At 44.0% G+C, this 23,768-nt stretch overlaps 1 protein-coding gene across 5 annotated transcripts in view; it reads left to right on the plus strand.

The window, feature by feature from the left end:
- Positions 1–23,768, plus strand: part of Elmo1 (engulfment and cell motility 1) — a 535,377-nt gene that overhangs the window by 477,010 nt on the left and 34,599 nt on the right. For all 5 annotated transcript variants that reach the window (XM_041645693.1, XM_041645696.1, XM_041645694.1 and 2 more), the window contains 2 exons: positions 10,375–10,538; positions 18,445–18,557. In XM_041645693.1, coding sequence (XP_041501627.1) covers positions 10,375–10,538; positions 18,445–18,557 — 277 coding nt within the window. The remainder of the gene's footprint in view (positions 1–10,374; positions 10,539–18,444; positions 18,558–23,768) is intronic.

Below are 23,768 nucleotides of genomic sequence, written 5' to 3' on the forward strand. Positions count from 1 at the left end.
CAAAGCAGGCCGAGAGCTTTAAAGTAGCACAGTTTCAGCTTTAACCCTCAAAATGAGACCAGAGACACTTCATTTACTCGTTAATGGTGACGAATCCCAGCGTCATGGGAGGCTGTTTTAGCTGCGCCCACTGTGTTCTACTTCTCCTCCGTTCACTCCACAAATGTTCATAAAATTGACAACAAGATGTCAGGAGCCTAAAGATGAATTGAGTGAAGCCCCAGCCTTCAGCTGTGGAGACATACAAAAGGAGCGAGCAGCACCGTGGCCATTAACTCCCTTTCCAGGTCTTGAGAAGGAAGTGAAGAAAGGAGCGGTGGATCTTGGATGTTCTGCCCACAGCTGTAATGTTGAGAGGGGCATCGTGCATACAGTGTATTCCCCAGCCAAAGGGGGAGGTGGATGACTTCTTAGTTGTTTCTAATCATCTTGTATTTAGAGCCCACAACTGTGTGCAAAGAGCAGTTGAGGAGATGATGGTGAGGCAGGACGAAAACGCCTCTTGAGCAAGCATGAGATCCTGAATCCCCAACACCCATGGAAAAGAAGCCGGATGTAACAACCCTTGTGGGTGGCTCCAAGGCTGGGGGTAGGGACAGACACAAGCGGATTCCTGGAAATAACTAGCCAGCCAGGGTAGGCTAGTCTTCAATGCTGGGTTCAGGGAGAAACAGGTTTCAACAAATAACATGGAGAGAGACTGAGGAGAACACCTGACAGTGACCTCTGGTCTCCACGTGCACACACACACACACACACACACACACACACACACACACACACACCATGCACCCATGCACATAAAAATCAAAAAGGAAAATCCACTTCAGTTAATTTCCTCTCCTAACTTGAGGGATCTCAGCAAATCCAGCTCATTGTTTCTCCTTCCCCATCATCAGGCAGCCTTAGTTAAAAGAGAACAGCCCCCAGTCCCCAGCTCCCAGCCTCCAGCCCCCAGCCCCTAGTCCCCAGCCCCCAGTCCCCAACCCCCAGCCCCCAGTCCCCAACCCCCAGTCCCCAGCCCCCATCCCCCAGCAGCTCTCTGTCAGCAGACTTTCCAGCTGGGAGTGTGCTTTGTAAAAATTCGGAAAGCTTTGTGAAGACTGCTTTGGCCCCGTGCTGACCGTGTGTGGATGAGAGTTGTGAGCAGGCATTAGAGGACTTAAATGTAGTGTACTTACTAAAAATATTCTGCCCTTTTTCCCCAATCCCAGTAGTGGAAAATCTACAAGAACCCCCTACCCTCTCCACACACACTCATAGGCTTTGACTGCTTTGCTTTACCTGTTAGTTTATTTAAAGCTGTGGTCTAAAAGGCACCCTCTAACGTGATTGGTACAGATCCCTCTTTGCCCGAGGCCGATTCTATCAGATGCTGGTGAAAACAGGTTTCTGCTGCCCACTGGGGCCGTCAATTAGCTAACCAGCAAATTTAGCCTGATTGCCCGTGTTAATTTGGCTCCCTGTTTCAGTGGGGCAGAGAGCTTTGTCACACAGCTACTTGCTCCCTGCTCTCACTGGGCTCAAAGACAAGCTGCAACCAGAAGGCTGTGGTTCCCACCTCCCCTGTCCTGCGACTGCTGTGGATGGGCTTCCTGCAGAGGCCGAGGGCGAGGGCGGGGAGGAGCTGTGCTTCCCTGTTTGCTGCTCTTCTGTGAACCTCGCGCTGATTGATTTTTGCATGAATCACTGGTTGAAAGGTTTACTATTTTTACCGGCCATAAAAATGCCTTAAACCTCAAATTAAAAGGCTTTCTCAGGAAGAGCGGAGCAGCTGTCAATGTTACCCACCTTGGTCTCGGAACTCTGTATCGCCAGCTGCGTGGCACTGCAGGGTCAGCCATTATATAACGAGCTATTTTTGGGGCTAACACCAAGGTCTTCCGAGATCTCTGTCCGGACAATGATTGTATGGGCAGGATGCTTGAAGCTGCCCTGCTTTAGAAGAAGCACAAAAGCAGAGTCAGGGGAAGAGCTGAATAGCTTCTTCCTTTCTCAGTGTAGACACCATCTGCTTTGTTCCCAGGGGACACTTGAAAAATCACCTTTAATACTCCCTCACTTGCCCTCCCTGAGCCCTGCCTGGACTCTGCCAGTCACAAGCTTCCCTGCTCAGGGTTAACAAACACACATGGCTGTCCTGCTCTAATCAAGAATTTTGGGGTGCTAACCCTGATTGCTGCCCAACGCTTTCTTGGGAAAGTATTGGCTGCCCTTATTTAAAACACCCTTGATTGAAATAGCCAGATAACTTCAACATGATCTCTATAGCTACTGTTGAGAGAGACATCACAGGAAACAGGATATGATCCCACTGAAAGTGGCATCTGAGAAACCTGCCCAAAGAGGCTAGGAGCAGCCAGTTCCCTGGGTATAGCTGATTGCTCTTGGTACCTGACTACCCTTGACAAGAACACTGATGCATCCACATTTTAGGGGACTGGTAGGTAAGTCCTCAGATGGCATCCACAAGCCCCAGGAGACAGGCATGCTGAGGGCAGGAGCAGCCCTGCCAGCCTTCCCTGCCATGGCAGACCTCTTGCCTATTTTTTTTGCACCCTCTTTTCTCAAGGCTGCCTTCCTCAGCCCCGGCTGGACACTGGCATCCTTGAAGGAACTGGAGAAATAGAACTCACTTCTGGGATACATTCTAGAAGCAAAGTCAAGGGCTGAGTCAGACAAAAATCACCCTAAACTCCATTTTTTCGGTGAAGGTTAGAAACTCCTAACTTTAGAGGCTGATTCGCTCTTTTGACCACACGATGAGCCTTTGAGACATAAATAAAAACAGATGTTTTCCCCAGTTGCTACTGCAGGACTGGGATGCACAGGTTCTGGAGGGTAGTAAGCCAAGGAGACAAGGGCTTTCCATTGTGTTACAAGCAGTACCACGATGGGGAAATGTAGGCGTGGATCTCAGTTTGTGGGAGGAGGGCAGGCCTATCAGACATGCTGTCTTTGAAGGCAGAACCTAAAAGAAGAGCAGATATTAAAAGGAGGTTCCCCATGGCAGGAGGAAAGAGAGAAGTCAGGAAAGCAAAAGAGTGAAAGTCAAGGTGCTGAGGGGTTCTTGGTGTGGTGATGTCATGGAGTTCAAGAGCCGGGCTCAAGGAAAACAGTGCGCTGTAGGGGATGGTGGAAAGTGTCTTAGTGTCTTTCTGTACGGTTCTGCAACCAAAGAGATTTAGGGCAGAAAGGTTTATTTTGGCTCCCAGAGCCAAGCTGCAGCCCATCAGACCCCAAAAGTCACAGGTACGCTAGGACGGGGCACATTACACCCATATTCAGAAACAGAGAGCAACAGTGTCTGCATGCAAGTGCTCAGCTAGTTTTCTCCGCTCTTACACAGTCCAGAATATTCTGCCTAGGTCTTTAGTGCCACCCTCATGGATAGGTCATCCCACCTTAATTAAAATAATCAAGATAATCCCCCAAAGACAGGCCCGAAAGGCCATCTCCCTGGTGATTCTAGACCTCCGTCCACTTGATAATCAACACTAACTATGACAGCCAGTAATATACACTAGTAATACCCCAGAGGCAGTGCTCAGTCACTCTAGTTTTTAGTCAGAGGATTGACCTGGCTTTGCATTTTTTTTTAATTTATTTATTTATTAAGGATTTCTGCCTCCTCCCTGCAACCGCTTCCCATTTCCCTCCCCCTCCCCCGATCAAGTCCCCCTCCCTTATCTGCTCCAAGAGCAATCAGGGTTCCCTGACCTGTGGGAAGCTCAAGGACCGCCCACCTCTATCCAGGTCTAGTAAGGTGAGCATTCAAACTGCCTAGGCTCCCCCAAAGCCAGTACGTGCAGTAGGATCAAAAAACCATTGCCATTGTTCTTGAGTTCTCAGTATTCCTCCTTGTCCACTATGTTCAGCTAGTCCGGATTTATCCCATGCTTTTTCAGACCTAGGCCAGCTGGCCTTGGTGAGTTCCTGATAGAACATCCCCATTCTCTCAGTGTGTGGGTGCACCCCTCACGGTCCTGAGTTCCTTGCTCATGCTCCGTCTCCTTCTGCTCCTGATTTGGACCTTGAGATTTCTGTCCTGGCTTTGCATTTTGAAAGGAGGTGGCAGTTAAGAAGAGAGGCTGGGAAGGACGAAGTTGAAGCTCAAAGCCTACTGGACAAACCAGGACAGGTATGGGGACAGTGGTGCTAGGAGGGGCTGGTACAAGTGATGTGATGTTAGCAGGAGGCAGAGTCAACATCTCACCACACTACACTTGACAGTTTTGGTCCCAGAGCAAACGTCCAGCTTTAATAAGCCTGGAGCCTCCTAAGCTCTAATGGTTCCATGTTTCGTGATCCTCTGTTCAGAATTCACCATCGAGGTTACTTGACAGTCGTGAGTACAGGTGTGTGGTCCCTAGAGAACAGGCCTCTGCTTGTGGATGAATGAGATCTCAGAACTCTAACTGAAAAATAGTAAAGCCATCGGGAAGACTTAGTCTCCAGAAAACTGGTCATTTTCTCAGCTCATGATCCTTAGCTCTTTGACAGAATGTGCCACCTACATAGATGCCAATTACTTATTAGACTATGAAGTGATGAAAAAAGAGAAAGAGGAACAAGGACCTCACTGCCCACATCAAACCCAGACAGGTTTTGGGTTACAGAAGGTTTTGCTCCTTCAGACAGATATGGTAAAGGCAGGGGTTTCAGAGCACCGTGAGGACCACAGTGGAGAAACAGAGACAGAGTGTGGTTAATGCTGCCAAAGGAAATCATATCCTTCGTGAGATGGAGAAAAATATTTTTGCATTTATCAGTGGAGGAAATGTTTCTGATACATCTGCTGTAATTGCAGAGACAGTGAAATTGTGAGAGGCCCCTGTGACTTCAGAGCGGCCCTCTTTATCTACAGTAAGCCTGCACAGCCAGGCCTCATGCCAGAGGAATATGGTGCTCATGCCAGGGCAGTATGGATAGAAGAAGAGTGAAAAAAAAAAAACCTAAAACCTTGAAAGCGCAGAAGATGAGAGTGGGCACACTGTTTAGTGAAAATACCCTGTGGAATCTGTCAGAACCAGTTCTGTACAGAGCAGCCTGAACGTAATCCTGAGCTGCCCTCTAAGTGCTGGGAATGCTTACAGTCGTCACGTGAGGTGTGCATGCCCGGAGGCTGGAAGGGAGATTAGATTTTCTAGGCAAGCTATCTTTCACATTTTAACAAAGAGGGAGCCCCATAATATACCGCCCTCAGTGTTCAGCATCTTTTAAATCTGACCACAGATGATGCACTGCCTAGCTTTATGTCAACTTAACACAAGCTGGAGTCACCGGGGAGGAGGGAACCACAATAGAGAAAATTCCTCTATAACATTGGGCTAAAGGCACACCTGCAGCGCCTTTTCTTAGTTAGTGGTTGATAGGGGAGGACCCAGTCTAGTCCAGGTGGGGCTGATACTCCTGAGTTCTATAAGAAAACAGGTTGAGCAAGTCAGGGAGAGCAAGCCAGTAAGCAGCACCCCTCCGTGGCCTCTGCATCAGCTCCTGCCTCCAGGTCCCTTCCCTGTTTGAGTTCCTGTCCTGTCTTCATTCAGTGATGAACAGGGATGTAGAAGCATAAGCCAGAAAAACCATTCCCTCCTCAAGCTGCTTTGGTCATAGTGTTTCATCACAGCAATGATAGCTAAGACAGGTGATATCTCCGCTGAAGAGATAAGGAGACAGATTCAGAGAGGCTAAGTCCTTTGTCCAGTCCAGCTGCTGGTGGTGGTGGAGCCAGACTCTGCAGTGAACACTGGCTCTGAACCACTGCTTTTCCTCTCTTAGGACTGCTTAGCAAACTGCCAAGGAGACTACTGCACCCGCTTCTCCACCTCCAGCAGTGCTGCCTTTGCCTTCAAAGCTTCACTCATGCTGTTCCTCTCAAGAATGGCCTCCCTTTACCACAGCGTGTCTGCATGTGGCCTCCTCTCAGTCCATAGCTGAAGGCCTAGTGTCCTGTCCTTGTGCTGACCTCACTTGAGATCGGCTTGGTGTTCGTGGAATGAATGTGTGGGCCCTCGCTGTGCTGTGACATCACTCTGTCTCTTCCAGGAGGCCAGTGCAGTCTGAGAGCTCATTTAGCACAAGGCTCCCTCTGTCCCTCGGCGCCTTGCCCTGAGAGGGTGCTTAAAAAATATTTGATGGGCGAAAGAGTGACTGATGATATATGAAGGTTGTAGACAGAAAGACAAGGCCTGGGGATACTAGGTTAGAACACAGGGAGTTCTTGGAGTAGTACCCATATTTTAATGAACAGTAGTCAGACTGACTGACCCAAGGCCTGTCTGGTTCAGTGTTTTATTTTTTTTTCTTCTTCTTTTTTTTTATTTACTTTTAGATTGTTTTTTTTTATTTTTGTTAAATATATTTATTTATTAAGGATTTCTGCCTCGTCCCCGCAACTGCTTCCCATTTCCCTCCCCCTCCCCCGATCAAGTCCCCCTCCCTCATCAAGGAACTCAGACCACGAGGGGTGCACCCACACACTAAGACAATGGGGATGTTCTATTGGGAACTCACCAAGGCCAGCTGGCCTAGGTCTGAAAAAGCATGGGATAAATCCGGCCTAGCTGAACATAGCAGACAATGAGGAATACTGAGAATTCAAGAACAATCGCAGTGGGTTTTTGATCCTACTGCACGTACTGGCTTTGTGGGAGCCTAGGCAGTTTGGATGCTCACCTTATGAGACCTGGATAGAGGTGGGCAGTCCTTGGGCTTCCCACAGGTCAGGGAACCCTCATTGGTTCAGTGTTTTAAACAGTCTTCCAAGCAGCCAAAGCTTCTCTCCATGGGAAGTACAGATGTCTTATGGGAATCCCCCACTTTTATTCCATAAGGCCTCACAGAGCACAGCATGTGCTCGGAAAACTTCCCATACTCTACTACCTGCGTACTGCAGACATCGCATGAATGCTGGACCAATGCCTACAGCAAGTGTAGATTCCAAGAGTGTGTTCCCTTTAGTGTCTGTGGCAGTGTTGGCACCCTAGGTAAAATATTTCACCATTCACTTGCTCAAACCTCTGCCGTATCATCTGAAGGTTTTTCAAATAACTCGCAAGCCGTGCCATGTTTTCCAAAGAAGACACAGTCAACAATGGTGACTGAAAATGTCCTACTTTATACGTGACACGTTGAGAATTCACACCATTAATTATTAAAAACTACAGAAGCTAGAGACTAATTTACAAAGGCCCAGAGAGGTGTTTGCTTGTTATTTGTCATCTTACAGAAAACAAACGGAAAGCCACCTGTGGCCTCTTCTTCTCTTGGCATAAAGAGGAAGAGTAGAACTCGCTAAGGCCAGCACAAAGCGAAAGTGGACTGCCAGCTGCTGATGTGAGCTTCCTACCCGCTGCTTTTCTCCCTCCTGGCTGCAGGGTTGCAGGGCTGCAGGGCTGCAGTCAACCCGCCTCCTTTTAGGAAAAGTTCTATGCTTTTTTTTTTTTTTTATCAAATTGAAAGGAGCATTTAAGGGGCTTTTATGCTAGATACTCTTCCATCCAGTGGGGTCAGTAGTCTTGCACCAGGGTATTAATGATACTCTAGGCATCAGATATGACTAAGAGCGTGTCCATGAGTATGGTAAGAGACCATTATTGTTTCCGAGCAAGAATTCAACAATGGCATATATTGGAAGTTGAATTTAAGAGTCAATTTCTTTCTTTGTATTTTAATTTTACTTCATGCATATGGGGGTTTTGCCTGCAAGTATGTTCATGTACCACTTGTATGGCTGGTGCCCACAGAATCCAAAGAACATTAGGTTCCTTAGAGCTGGGGTCACAGATGGTTGTGTGTCACCATGTAGGTGCTGGGAATCAAATCTAATCCCATGGAAGAGCAGCCATTGTTCTTAATCACTGAGTAATTAATTTCTCCAGCCTAACTATCTTCCTATTTTAAAGTAGTATCATCAACTCTCTTCATCTTCTCTCTTTCTCCTTCTGTCTGGGCTATCTCAGACCCACAGGATGGTATTCTTTTTAGACTTCCCTAGATATTTTTGGGGAGTCTTGTTGCAGGTGGCAAGAATCCCATTCATATCAACTTAAGAAAGTAGAATTTGATTCATGTACCGAAATACCAAGATGTAAAGGGAGGGTGTCATTCTAGTTGAAGAAAGATAGCCACCATTGACCATTGATCCCGCCCTCTCATTTCTGTCTTTGCCTGATTGTATTGTATTCTCTCTATCTCCCATCATCCTCTAAATTGAGGCTTTGACTGTATCTCAGGTTAAATTGGAACAATCTGAACAAGGTTGCTGATTGGTCAGTTTGGACCACATGATCTAGGCAGCTATAATATGGAAATTGCCATCTCTTGGGATACCTCCTTAAATAACATGCAGGGGGCAAATCACCTCACTCTCTGAACTTCTCGTTTTTCATTTATAAAGTAAGGGGAATGTAGCCAGCTTTATACTCTGAGTTTTGTTCTGGTCCTTTTTAAAATATCACTTCTTTATTTTAATCCTTATACCTTTTTCTCTCTTGCACATCCAACCATCCACCAGAAGAGCAAATAACACGGGAAACTGTTACCCGCCCTGGCTGCACTCCAAGGCTCCAAAATGGAGAGAGGGTCGCCCCTGGGAGCAAAGCACAATAATTCAGTCCTGACCAAATTTAGCCATTGATCATGCTTCACGGCATGAAATGTTTAGAATTTCAAAACTTGTCAAGCATCCCAAATTAACAATCTTGCCTGAGTAGAAAAGCAGACGCAGCTAAAGGTCATCTGGAACGTGTCCTATCTCATTATCCTTGGAGCACGACGTGATGCTTTGATAGTTGGTTCTGATTTAGTTGTAGCCCAGGTTCAGAACTGCTGATGTGTGGAGGTGTTCCGGGTCCTTTGTCTGAGTGTACACCAGTAGATCACCCATTCTTCCTCTAAAGATGATATCAACAGTGTCTGGAATGAAATGTCTCTTCCTGCCAACACAGCCTCACTATCCATCCTTTCCACAATTCCTCCTTGATGATCTTGGGCCTTGTCCCTATCTCTCATTAGACTGTTAGTTCCCAGAAGGCAGAGTCTGTATCTGAGTGCTATTTGTTCAACATCAAGTCTGTAGTATAGCCACCATGCTTGCTCCCTTGGGATGCTTCTAGATGTGTATGTCTTGCAAGTCATCAATTTTTCCTGTTCCTTTGTGTGTACAGTACTCATGTCCTATTCTTTTCTATTGGAGGGAGGAATAAATGAGATGGTGCATAACAAAGTACTTAGTACCATATTCATCATAAAGTAGACACACATATTTAGTTTTTTAAATATTTTTTTAAATTCCTAACCAGCTCTAAGGAAGGAAGGGTAGCCTCTGAAGTGGTAAAGTGTTTACAAACTTGAGACCAAATTTCAGCTCTTCTACATACCAAGCTTCTGTGATTGGTATGTGATTAATGTTAAACTCGTTTCTTAATGTTCTGCAGCTTAAGTGTCTTTGCAGAGTTGAAGTGCTGGTAATATTTGCTTGTAGATTTAAGTGGGTAAAGGAAGAGATGTGGCACACACCCGTATAAAGTGTCTCTCAAGGCATCAGGGACTTAGCACATACTCAGTATAAAGTAACATTTGCTCTCATTTGTAACGGAGGATGAAGGGCAGCAGTAAGATTACAAGCCCTTTGGATCTCTTTGGATCCTCTGACTTTTTTTTTTTTTGCTTTATGTATTTTGTTGAAGATGAATCTGTGTTAATAGAGGCAATGGTTAATGGCCTCTTGTGAACTAGACCTGTCCAGAGGGATAAATTACCATGATTTTTTTTCTTGAAGTTTCCAATGTTGTATGTCTGCTTTAATATAACGAACCCTCTGTCTAGTTGCTGACTCAAAGAGAAAGAGTACATGCCCACTTCCAATTGCATAACCTGTGTGAACACTCAGGCCCTAACAACATGGGGAAGAGGTCTGGGAGGTGTGGGTATCTATACACATCCATTTGCATCGGTGCCAACCAAACCTCACAGTTAATTGTATCACAGCAATTTTCTCCTGGAAGAAGCGATTAATATGCAGACTTCTAGCTGTGGTTTGGCCTTTGCTCCTTTCTGACTCTTGTGTTTGTACTGTTTATAGTGTTGTGTCAGTCCTGTCACATAATATAGAGAGCAAATAGGCACGCTCCCCCGCCTGTCTCTCCAACCCAGCCAGTCCATTTTCTTCCGTGTGGTTCCCACAGCGGAAGAGAAAATAGAACTTTACATAAAGGAAGTCTATCTTTTAGGAAAGCACACTCAAGACTTGGTCTAGAGGTCACACTGTGCACGGGGCGTGGGGGGGGGAGGAGTAAGGAGCTTTTGACATGGAGTCTTTTCTGAGATGGAAAGTTTAGCCTGGGAGTATAATGACCTTCCTTTCTTTGACAGGTAATGCAGGTGGTGAAGGAGCAGGTTATGAGAGCGCTGACAACCAAGCCTAGCTCCCTGGACCAGTTCAAGAGCAAACTGCAGAACCTGAGCTACACTGAAATCCTGAAAATCCGCCAGTCTGAGAGGATGAACCAGGAAGATTTCCAGTCTCGCCCGATTTTGTGAGTTACCCACCTCTGTCCTCCATTACTGCTACTGACCCCTAGTGATCTCGTGATGTAACTGCAGGACTAGTGGCGAGCTCATTGAGTCAGCAAAAGACCTTCCAAAATGATAGCCCGTAAGGGATGCCTTTTGGTAACTACCTGGATTGGGACTTGTGGAGTGGGGGCAGCTGTTTCAGATGATCCCTCAGGATCTGTAGCTAAAATACACTTGACTTCTTCCACATTTAGAATCTAAACAATGATGTGTGTATAGGGGATGTCTTCTGCTTTCTCGTATGAAACTGTATGTCACACCTTTGAGTTGCAAGTGTTATGCTATCCAGAGAGAGGCTCACCAATCATTAAAGCCTTGAGAATCCTGAGATAGCATAAGTTCCAGTGAGAGCTGTAGAGGTAAGGGACGAGCCCACTGTATCCTTAGGGGATGGCCAGCGATTGGCCTCCAAGCATCCCCTGTCACCTTTATGACTGTAAGCCAATGGGCTCCAAGTGGGGAAACAGCAGGGCCTCTTTACAGGGCTTTGCATTAAATGTCACTGGCAACCCTTTCAAAGCCTCACACACCTCCATCCCTATAATGCTCTGAATCTGGGAAACAAGAATTCCTTTGCTCGCATCATCTCTTCTGAGACCTGACCTGTTTTTCTCTGCTAAGAACCAGATTAGATTCATCGCTTTTATATTTTATAGAAAAGGACACAGGAGTAAGGTGGGAAGCAGGGAAGAGACTTGCCAGTTATTCATTCCTACTCTGTAATCAAAAGACCAGCAGCGACTTCTGGGATTTCGTATTCATTATCTACTACTATTTCCTCTCTCTCTCTCTCTCTCTCTCTCTCTCTCTCTCTCTCTCTCTCTCTCTCTTTCTGTGTGTGTCTCTCTCTGTGTTTTTGGATTCTATATACATGATACTTTTTAATGGATGACAATTCACAAAGTATGCTTTATTCTAGTTCATTTCCTCACATCCTTGAGGTAGGCACACGTGTTATTCCCAAAGAGGTGGAAGTAGCCTAGGAAAGAACCTGGCCTGGAAACTCCTTAACTCCCAGCTACTGCTTCATCAGACTGGTTCTGCTTGTGCAATGCTGAAAGTAAGTTAAGCAGGTTAGAAAAGCCAGGTGGTGACACGGACGATTTGCTTCCAAACACCACCAGAAACTGCATTAAAGCTATAGACTTCAGTGGGCATGAAGTTCATCCGCAGGGGACAGAAAATGCTTCTAGGGGACTGAGTTCACATCACTCTAAACCCTAAGACATACCGTAATACGTCTAATAATGGCTTTTATAACAGACCCAGCTGGGATTTTTTTTTTTTTTTGATTGTCAGCCAGGAGATAGTCATAGTTAGAAATACCAAAACAGAGTCGTTGCAGCAACCAGCTAGCGCCCGGGAGAAGCCATTTCTCATCTATGAGGAGGAAGTGTGGCACCTCACCCTTTTAGGCCCCACCTTCACAAAACGCTGGATTTTAAGTCAGCAGTCCCAACAAATGTGCAAACAGAAGGACGCTTTATTATGCTTTTGACAATTCTTAAAACCTAAATGGAGGATTGGAGAGTCGATTAAGTGAAGGCCAAGTGGTTCTAAATTGCTGCCATTCCAGCAAAGCAAGTGACTCTAAATCAGTGCTTGGCCGTGACTGTCCCAGGGGAGAATGTCATTCTCAGCCCTGCCCAGGGTGGATGCTACCCTACTCTGCCTTTCTTTCTTTACTTGCAAGACTCTGCCACCGTGCTGGAGTTTCCTTTTCCTTTATTACAAGAAACTCTCGCCTTGATGTTTCTTGAGTGGGGAGACACAATGCCAGTGGAAAGACTATGCCTGCACGGGTGTGACTTTGGCAACACTCTTGTCCAGGAGACTAGAAAGCACCAGGCCTCACAGGAATTTTGGTGTATATATAACTGTGAAAACGAGACACGAGGACCCTTAGGTTTAAACAAGGAGGTGACAGGTGATGGGCCAGCCTGTAGCCGCACCCCCTGAAACCAGCAGGCAGGAAGCAGGATATGGTCTGTCCACTGGGTATCTGCTTTGTCTGTTACTGTGATCTTCTAGACGGGAGCTCATTGTGGGAGTGGTCGAAGTGGAAGTGTTGCCAGCGTGACTCATGATAAGCAAAGTCATCCAAGAGGAGGATCGTGCATGCTTATTTTTTCTTTGTTTTATTAGCTTAACAAATAATAGGCAATCCCTCCATGGTAGGCCCATCCCAAGGTGCTGAGAAGCATTAGGTGCTTCAGTATCCAATCTTAAAAAGTTGGGGGGTGGGGAGGACTCATCTCAGACTGCTCGGTATTCAGTTACAGGAAGCACATCTAGATTTTGAAAAAGACCCAGGAACTGCATCTATTCGAGCTCAGTGGTTAAGATGCCTGAGTGGGAGAGCTAGAAGTAACTATTAAGGCTGCCTGGTTCAAACCTTTTACTCAGCAAACAAGGTCAGCAACCTGGCTGCAGCTGATCACGTGGCCTTCCACTGGCTTTCTAGCTTCTCCAACTCCGTAGCACTCTCTCCCTCCCACAACCGCCTGCATATCACACATCGCACAGTGGCAAACCTCAGCTGGCGCAAACTTCATCAACTGCATTTGATAAAAATGGTGATGTATCCCAAGAAGGAAAAAGTTAGCACCACGTGAAGATAGATATGTTTGGGGAACAGCAGCCCTGGCTTACGTCCTGGTTCTGATGAACGATTTCAGAGAGGGCATGCTTTTGATTTGCCACTTGACAGAGAAGATAAGTTCATCCTCGTTATTGGTACAGGCTAACAGAGATAAACAGCTTAAACAGTCCAGAAGTGGGTCATTTAGTTGGAAGAGGAGAAGAGACAACAGCAAAGCAGTAACACAGGCAGGGAAAATGTGCTGCAGCTGGAGTTCTGAGACCAGTTCTAATTTCAGTGCAGCCCTTTGCAGATGTGCCTTCTGCAGAAGTCGCATCGTCCCTTCTAAGCCTGCGTTTCCCTGCTCTGGGGAATGAAAACAGTGAAAGCCCTCACAACATTAAGCTGCTACAAGGGTCCAAAACAATAGTGTAGGAAACCAATCAGCGCATGCTCAGCTTATGATGTGCACTGAATAAATGATCACTCTTATTACAAAACGCAGAACGTAACAAGTTGTGCCTTTAGTGGTATACGAAATGGGAACCCTGATGCTGGTGTATTTGTATATTTCCCACATTGTCTAAGAATGTACAAGAAAAATAAATGAAAAAGAAAATGTTTTCTTAAAGAGTGAGAAACAAAGCTGATACACACATATTACCAGCGGCAGCTTTCCTAAAGACCAGCCCGCCAGCCTACTGCTGCACTCAAAGCCTATTCCAGTAGGTTTGTCTATATAGGTATACCATGTTCAGTGTTCAAACATCTGACAAATATTTATCAATGTCTGATACAAGCTGGTCATTGTTCTTTACGCTTATGATTTAGCAATGAATAGAACATATATAACCCTAACCCTTGTGGTGTTAAATCTTAGAGGGGGAAAATAGATAATATACATGCATGATTATATATATAGTATATGTAAGGTGACAGAAAGTTAAGTGGTGATAGAATGTCTCCATAGGGCACAATAAATGAAATAAAGTATATTTTTAAAGATGGTAAAAGTAGATACCTTTAGTTATAATGATGACATATGAAGGAAGCTTGTATTAGGGATTCAGAGAGCATGCCGTGTAGATATTTGGGTAAAGGGCACTCCAAGCAGGAAGGATTACTTGTGAAAGCATCCTGCGGTCACAGTAGATATGAGTTTTCAGTTAACCAGGAGGTAAAGTGGCAGCATCAGAACAAGTGAGGACAGCAGCAACAGGAAGTGACCCTAGGACGATATCTAGAACCTGGGGCTTTGGTGGAAGCCATTCGGGGTTTCAGGGATGGCTAGCATGGAGCTCTGTGTTGGAAACACTCTAAGGAGGCACATTTGGAAGCAAGAAGGCCAGTTAGGAGGCTATTTTAATAATTTAAGCAAGAGATAAGAAGATTAGTTTTTGCTCTACATTAATTATATTTTGGAGAGAAGAGGAGATGATATTTCCTGGTGGATTGGCTGTAGTTGTACTTGTATAAAGAGAAGAATCAAGATGGGCTCTGGATGTGGGACCCAAACAACTAAAGGGCAGCACTTTGGGGTGCAGTGATGTGGGCCAGGGCTCAGGAGTTCAGCTCTGAATATGCCAGGCTATGGGATGCCCAGCGAGGCGGCCAGGCAGGTGAGTTTGGAGGTCAGCAGGTGGGTCTAGGTTGGAAATACAAATTCGAGAGCTGGCAGAATGAAAATGGTAATGAAAGCCACGGGTCTGTTTAGTTAAGGAACAGAAGTCCAGGGAATGGGCCCTGAGATTCTCCAGAACTGAGACAGCAAAAGATCCGTTTCCATGGAAGTGCCGTTGTCACTCAGTCTGAAGCGTCTGGAGGGCCCTCCCAGTTTAGAGGTTCTTGAGTAGTAGTTTTTGAACCAAATCTTCCCACTCCTGATTTCTGCAAATGAATTTTATTAAAATTAAGTCACATTCATTGAGTTTTTTGTAAGTCTAGAAGCCCACAAAGCCTAAAACATTTACTATCTGATGCTTTATAGAGAATATTTGCCAAACCAATGGGGAGTGGTGACTCAGCTGGGTAGACTCCAGGCTAAGAGGTGACTTCAGTCTAGAGGTTCTGAATGTCTTCTGTGTACTGCACTGGCCTTGCTGAGCCTGGATTGGTATTGTTTTCCGGAGTAAGGTACTAGACCAGCAGTCCTCACCCTGTGAGTTGCTACCCCTCTCACAGGGGTTGCCTAAGATCATCAGAAATATCAGCTATTTACAATTCATAACAGTTGTAAAGTTACAGTTATGAAATAGCAATGAAAATAATTTTATGATTTTGGGTTCTATCACAGGAGGAACTGTGGTAAGGGTCGCAGCATGAGAAGGTCGAGAACCAGTGTACTAGACTGAACTGTTTTGCACAAACTCACTTACCATCCCTCCTTTGAGCTTTCTCCTTCATTTACATGTCAGCCAGTGAACCCATGGCCCCAGCCTCAGTGACTACAAGTCAGATATTTCAGAGCAGGGTTACAGCTAGAGTCTTCTTACCTGGCATGCCTAAGAGGTCATGTCTCAGTCACAGAAACACATTGTAAGGGTGTCTGGGATTTCTTGGTGTCATGAATACATGACAGCCAAGTCTAGTTGCAAGGAAACAGAAGAAGTCAAAAAATAGTATTGAAAAGGTTTTTTAATTTCCCTTTGTCCAATCATGTTTGGAGTCTTCAGAATTTCATTAAGAAGGGAGACAGACTCTTGTATAAATTCTCGTGGAGAAAAAAAGATTCACTTCTTTTAATACATCTAATGGATTTGGTCAAGACATGTGTGATGATAAGTATATCCAAATTTTACCCAAATCATCATGAAACATCCATTAGAATTTCTCAAAATTTCCTCTTCATGATTCTCATCTCTGCATTTTAATACCTTAAGCCTAACCTATCAAAACTATCCTCAAAATTGTTGAGTTCCAAACCTCTTCCTCCCTTCCTCTCCCCAGAGATTATCTTTTCTTCTTTGCCCGATTACCCAGATGTAGAAAACAGAAGCAATAATTTATTGCTGTGAGCAGCTGCCCATGCAGTGCTCAGCCTCTTCTCCATTTCAGGGCTCATCAAAGCTTGATTCATTTATAGAAGATGAGAACTGGTAGAGTTATAGTGATCTGAAATCCTGAGCTGAGACCTCAGATGCCTGTGCACGGAAGGAAGGCCTTGCAGATTCTGCACGCTGTATCATTAGTGTGTAGCATTGCCATATCGCACAGGCCCTCAAGGCCATCTCAGCCTCAGATGTGCACAGCTATCGGGTGACGTCTCCTGTGGCTTTGACAGGATGTTCTGACAGAAGCAACTTAAGGGGAAAAGGGCTTCGTTTGCTCATGGTTCGAGGATAATGAACAGCGTGTCCGGAAAGTTACAGCAATGGAAGCTTGGCAGAGAATGAAGAACGCTGGTGCAGAGCTCACGTTTTTTAATAGACAATCTAGAATCTCACCCCAGGGGAGGGTACCGGCCAGAGTAGGCAGGTCCACCCACTTCAACTAACCTAATCAGACTATCTCCTACAACTCTATCCAGTGATTATATCAAATTGAAATTTAAGTTTGACTGTCCTATTAGTGCAGTACAAAAGCATCTTGTTAGATGCCTGAATCCTTTTTATGTTACTTTTTTCTTTTTTAAGAAAAAGTTTTCATTTAGTTATTTTCTATATAATTTGTTTTGCCTGCATGTGCGTATATGCACCATATGCATACCTGCTGCCCACCGTGGCCAGAAGAGGGCACCAGATCTCTGGAACTGGAATTATACAGAGTTGTGAGTCACCAGGTGGGTGCTGGGAACCAAACCTGGGTCCTCTGCAAAAGCAACAAGTGTTCACAACTGCTGAGCCATCTGCCCTGCCCTACTCACTGATCTTTTTAAAGACTCACTTTTCTTTTTGAGACAGGTTTTCCATGTATTTTTTGTTCACATTAGCATAAGATTGGAGTCTATGCTCTAAACTTAACCTTCCTGAGGAGTTTCCTCATCTGTAGGGTGGAAAAGTTGACCTTAATACTCATCCTCCAAATGTATTTTAGTCTGCGAGAAGTGAAATCAGGTGAGGTGTAATTACACAATGCACGACTAGTCTTCTGGGTACTTGCCAATCACAAGTGCCTTGCCCACCTGCAAACCAGAGCAGCTGAGAACAAGTGTCCTGTCCAGGGCCAGAGCAAGGGCGGACTTGAGATCAAAGCTGACCATTGAGCCTTAAGTCAGGTCATAGTGATCATTTGGAGTGTTTAGCTGGGCCAAAGAAAGTGATCACCAAGGTAAATTCAGTCATGCCTCCCTGGCCAGCCAGTGTTTCTAGACTTCTGCTAGCCTTGTCTCCTTCGGGAGCCATAGCATTTCCTCAGGCAGAGTTCTAATCCCTTCCCAGTTAGGAAACTGGGACTCAACTGAGCCCTGTGAAACAAGAGTCACAGACACAGCCTCAACTGGACCCAAGTTTCCTGACTTCTGTTATAGACGGTACTCTCAACAGGTCTCTGAGGGCTCAGCTCTGTGGCTCCCTGTACAACTTTGACTAGAATATTCTGACTTTACTAGCCTCAGATGCCAGAATGCTAATAAAACTTCATAGTGGCGTAAAAGTTCCTTGAATGTTTAGAAAACCATTGCACTCTATCGTGGAGTCTTTGCAGCATGGTTCATCTAAAAGTGAACGACAGTCTATTGTCCTGAGATGAGTTACAAATAATACCAATTTATTCCATCATTATCCCAGTCTCTGTGGGCTGGAATATAGGACAGTCTTATGGTTCTCATTTGTGACAGATGGAATAGAAAATAAAAGGTGGTCCTTGTTTAGGATGTAGATAGGTATGGGATGTAGCAATTGCATGATCACCCAATATTCATACTTGGTCACATCCCAAAATTGATGTAGGTTTTTTGGTTTTGCTTTTTGCAACACGGGAGAAACTACGGAATTTATTTCCTTGGGGTTTTGCCTAAGCTGTATCTGTGACTTTGTAAAAGAAGGGATTTCTCAGACGGCTTTGTTCTAGAGAAAAAAAAAATCACAAAATTGGCTGTTACTTTTGTGGACAGTCTGTAAATGTCAGAGTCTCGATAGTGTTGTTTCTCCCGGGAACCCTGGCCTAGATTTTTCCCAACAGCACTTAGAAAAATCTCTAAATGATTCTCTAAAGTGCCAGTTGGTGAGGTCCTAGGGTGTTCCTGAAAGCAGGCACTCAGGCTCCCTGCCCATCAGCCCTCAGTGCTACCCACCGGGGACTGTTTCTCTAGGTGCGGTGTGGAATGTGATGTGTTTGTCCTCCAATAGGGAACTAAAGGAGAAGATCCAGCCAGAAATCTTAGAGCTGATCAAACAGCAGCGCCTGAACCGCCTCGTGGAAGGAACCTGCTTTAGGAAACTCAATGCTCGTCGGAGACAAGGTACTGTTTAGGAGCTCTCTACACCGGCTGAGACGATAGTAGCTTGCTTCTGGGTAATCAAAAGGCATGGTGTCATTGAAGGACAGCATTTGCTTGAGACGGGTGGCAGTCTAGGTAAGACCATGTTTCATGTGTAGGGAGAACCAAGGTGCAAAATGACCGAAAAAGCCGTGGATCTAAAAATCTGTTCCTTGCCATTTGGTGCTATAAGGCTACTAGTGGTGGTGCTGACAATTGTTAAAACATGCTGTGACTCACGCATGTGCAAACCTCTTCACTCTGTGTGGTTCTTACATAGCCACGGGCCACATACCAGTCAACAGGGGACCACACATACAATGGTGGTCACTAGGAGCTTTGTGTTTAAATGCACTATAAGACAGTCACATGACAGAATCACCTGAGGATGCGTTTCTCAGAACCTAGCCCCATTGTTGAAGCACACATAACTGGATAGATGCAGTTCATCCTCAGAGTAGCCTTGTGAAGTATATAGTGTAACGGTGCACATTTGCACACAGCGAAACAGGGATCCTGCAGACTGAGTAACTTGTAAAGTTACAGAAGAGCTGGGGTTCATCCTCTAAAGTTTCAGGCCCTTCCTTCTAGTTTTTGCTTTTGAAGTGTCTGTTTTGTTTGTCCTTATTGTACTTGTGTCTATATGATTTATGTGTGGGCGAAGGTATACAGACTCCATGGTGCACAAACAGAGGTCTGAGGACAACTTTTGTGAGCCTTTTCTGCCTCTGTAAATTAAAGGAATTAAGCTCAAGTCATTAGGCCTTCACAACAAGTGCCTTTACTCACCTTACTGACATTCTTCCTTTGCATGACGCTCTTGCACCAACAGGCAAACTGTCACTGTCTGCTTGGATCTTGGTCCTTGCAGTATAGGTGGACCGTACTCTCAAACTTTCCATATCAATGCTGTTCCCACTGGGGGTGTAAGCAGCAGCAATTTAAAATGAGATAGAATCCATTTTCAGAATCTTTCAAGATGGATTTCTGAATTGTCTCTGATTTCTGACCTCAAAACGTCAAATCAAAAAAAAAAGGTGCTGGTAGGCTAGGCACACTAGACAGGAACCAGCCCCAGCTGTTTCTCTGCTTTGATTGTTTCTTGCTCTCTTGACACGATTCTGATTGCACCAAGTATTCATGTCATACTGTCCTAGAAGAAAACAGCTGGGAAGCAGAACCGAGAAATAAGGTTTGCAAAAGGGTAAAGAAATTGAGAAAGAGCTGGGCAAAAGCAGAGGCCTTAACAACTGTGCTAAGAAGAGATATTAGTTATGAGCTGGGGCGACTCTGGCAGGTAGTTCTGAAATCCAGCGGATGCCTTGCTCGGCTACAAAGCTCACCCACTAATGATAGTAATCAATTTGTGTTTGTGCCCATCTCTCTGGCCATTTGCTTTAGCTGCTCTGTGCTGAGTGTTCAATAATTGAAATATGTTGATGCTACCACTGAAAATTACACTGAAGGATTTCAAAAAGCAGAACTTTCTGGAGTAAGTATGGGGCTTTTGGAGAGGATGTGAATCCCTGACAAAGAGCTTTGTATAGGCCTGGGAAGAGCATGGGGACAGACCAGTGAAAGGCTAAGCTGGCCCTGCTACTGAGAAAGGTTTGCTGAAGGCGTAAGTCACAAACAATGCCACACCAATTTGGGGTTATGATTATTAGGGTGGTATTTATTTAAAGGGGAAAAAACTTACAGATCACTGTCCCAGGCAACAGCCCTCTACGCAACCAGGAAAGGAGTCTAGTCGCCAGCGGAGCAGGAAGTGAAGAGAGAGAGAAGAGGGAAGTGGCCGCTTTTTTAAAGGGAGAGAAACCACGCCCCAATGGGCTGGTACCTCAGCGGTGATAGGCTGGAGGAGTGGGAGGACCTCCCGCAACACCTCCCCCTTTTGTTTAAATAAGAGAGTTCTAAACCTACTATGAAATTATATACAATAAGTACAAATATCCTATTCTAACTAGCTTAGGTCTTGTATAATAAATAACTTGGCCAAGTCATGAGAGAAAGTAACTACATTTATATAGTCTTCAACCCCATCAAAGATCTGAGAAGGGAAATAATGTTACCTGGGTAATTAGGAAGTTCAGTAAAACAACTTCCAAAACATGCAACAAATCACAGAGACAACTGGCTACCTGGGCAATCACCCAAAATCACGTTAGCAGCGTTGAAGCAACCAACTTTGGCTAAGGCCTAACATAACTGACATACCATTTTCAAAGGCAAGCAACTTTTCAAAACTATCTTACCCTGTCTTGGCAGGATATGACAGCCCTGTTTTATCCATTGATGCACGCTCTGTATCTTTGTCAGTCGTTGAGGTATGGGCATTTCTTTGCCCCAAGGCCAGTTCTGCCAAAAAGAAGGCTCCAGGTGGAGTGTCTTTGGTGCTCAACATTCTCTCGGGAATAGAGTGGTGTTGCCAGGAGCAATTGTGTCTCACTACCACAAAACTCTGAGTTAGATTAAAGGCCATTTTCTACAGCTCTTTGAAGAAGTTGAAGATTATCTATCTATACTGAGTATAATCTATATATATCTAAAGAACCTGATTAGTCTATTATAAATGACAAACTTAGATGACTATTAGTCTATATAATTCTCAATATCTATCTAACTTAAAGACTAAGACAATAAACGACTGTGAAACAAATGAGGACAATGACCTCCAAATATAAACAATGTACAAATATACATTGCAGTAGGTAAATATATATCAATACACAAATATTATATAAGTATCTTAATCAGAGGTAGAAATGTACACTGCAATATGGTAAATATATACAATATATATCAATACAATATATGTCAATACATAAAAAATGTTTTAAACAGAGGTAGAAACATGCATGCGTACAATAGTCAATATAATTTAACTTTGCATGAATATACAAGAATCTAAACCAATATATTTGTCTAAAGACAGTAACTCACAATTACAAATCTATTATCCCATCATCTTTTTTTTTTCCAAAATGATCCCTGAGCGTATAAAATTCCTCCCCCAACCCTCAATCATATACTAATTATAATCAACCCCTAAATGATGTCCCTAAACCCAAGGGCAAAATTTACTGGGAAAGGTGACGTCGTCCTCTAGAATTACTTCCAGCTGTCATGGGGGCGACATTCTTTCTGGGGGATCCTGTGAAAGTGAAATGATGGTTAAATTTCAAGATCAATGTCTTTTAAAATTGCCAATAGTCTCTGAGTATTTTGTGCAGGTCTGGCCAAAATGTTGTATAAGATGTGCACCATTTCAGCTAACCAAGTTGGAACTGTCTTGTGCAGCTGGTACCAAAAGCAGGTCTTGTAGTAGCGCTATCAGTATCATGACGTCATATCAACCAGGTGGAGTTGTTGTTATGGGGCCCCATCTTCTTCCTGGAAACTTCAAATGTCACTTCAGGAAAAACTCATTGTTCATTATGAAAAACTTAAACATTAATCATATAGACATATATAGACATATATATATATATATTCAATGAAAGACATGATAGATATATTCAATGAAAAGTATGATAGATATGAAGAAAAGCAAAGATGTTTTCTAAACTCATATTTCTTTCTGTCCCATATCATGGCTCTTGACATGAGACAGAAACTCCAGAAACTCTGGGTTTTTCTCTTACTAACAGGCTTGGAATTGGAGAGGGACTGAGCCAGAGTCCAACTTCAAAACCAGCTTTATAAATTTAGAAATATGGTTTAATATTACTTACACAACCCATTCAGTTGTCTTGATATTTCCTATTGGGCAGGTATTTTTCCATCTGTCAGTATCCAAACATCCAGGGTCCCTTGAATTTCTCAAAGATGAGTGTTTTCCTGTGGAGATAAGAACAGAACCCTGCCCCCATTCTATATGTTTTTCTTACCACCTGTATGAATATCATCGTTGTGGATGAGTTGTCATTTCTCCTTTCCAAGAGGTTTCTCCTCTTCAAATCGAAACTTTATTAATTTTGATGGTATCCACAATTTTTCTTCTCCTGTGGAAACAAGAGCAAAACCCCTTCCCCAACGTAGCACATCTCCTGGCTTCCACTGAGAGGTCAGCACATCTTTGAAATAAATCGGTTGATTTAGTTCAGCAGACTTTTCCATTATCCAATGTCTTTCTGCTGCTGTCGTTCCTTTCTCATTAGCGTTAAGAAAATTCAAGGTTAATAAAGCATTATGTAATCTATTTCTGGGGGTATTTTCAGTCCCTTTCTGTTTGTTCAGCATATCCTTTATAGTACGATTTGATCTTTCTATAACTGCCTGACCTGTAAAATTATTTGGTATGCCTGTAATGTGTTTTATATTATAATAATCAAAAAAGCATTTCATTTTCTTAGATACATATGCTGGATCATTATCTGTCTTTATTTGTGCAGGTATACCCATGATGGCCATCACTTCCAATAAATGTGTGATTACTGAATCAGCCTTTTCTGAGCTCAGGGCAGTAGCCCATTGAAAACCTGAATACGTGTCTATGGTGTGGTGTACATATTTTAATTTACCAAATTCCATAAAGTGGAACACATCCATCTGCCAGATTGCATTTCTCTTAGTACCCTTTGGGTTACTCCCTGCAGGCAATGGTGTTTGATTATAGAAAGAACAAGTAGGACATCTCTTTATAATGTCCTTAGCTTGTTGCCAAGTAATGGAAAATTCTTTCTTTAGGCCTTTACTATTGACATGATGCTTCTTATGAAATTCCGAGGCCTGCAACACACTTCCAATCAATAATTGATCAATCTCAGCATTGCCTTGGGCTAGAGGACCAGGCAGACCTGTATGGGACCGGATGTGTGTTATGTACATCGGACAAAGCCTGTTCCTGATTATGTCTTGTACCTGGATAAACAATGAAGTCAACTCTGTGTCATCTGGTATAAATTCAGCGGTTTCAATATGCAAGATAACTCTTTCTGCATATTGTGAATCTGTAACTATATTAAGAGGTTCTTTAAAATCCCTTAGCACCATAAGAATGGCATATAATTCTGCCTTCTGGACAGAATTATAAGGGCTTTGTTCCACCTTACTCAATTCATCTGACTTGTAACCTGCTTTCCCTGATTTATTTGCATCAGTATAGAACGTACGGGCTCCAGTTATTGGAGCATCACGTACAATTCTAGGAAGAATCCAAGAAGTTCTTTTTATGAGATTAAGTCTATCACT

Source organism: Microtus oregoni, unplaced genomic scaffold (genome assembly GCF_018167655.1).
Source record: "Microtus oregoni isolate MIOR12 unplaced genomic scaffold, Mior012 000115F_ref0000277, whole genome shotgun sequence".
Taxonomy (NCBI): Eukaryota; Metazoa; Chordata; class Mammalia; order Rodentia; family Cricetidae; genus Microtus; species Microtus oregoni.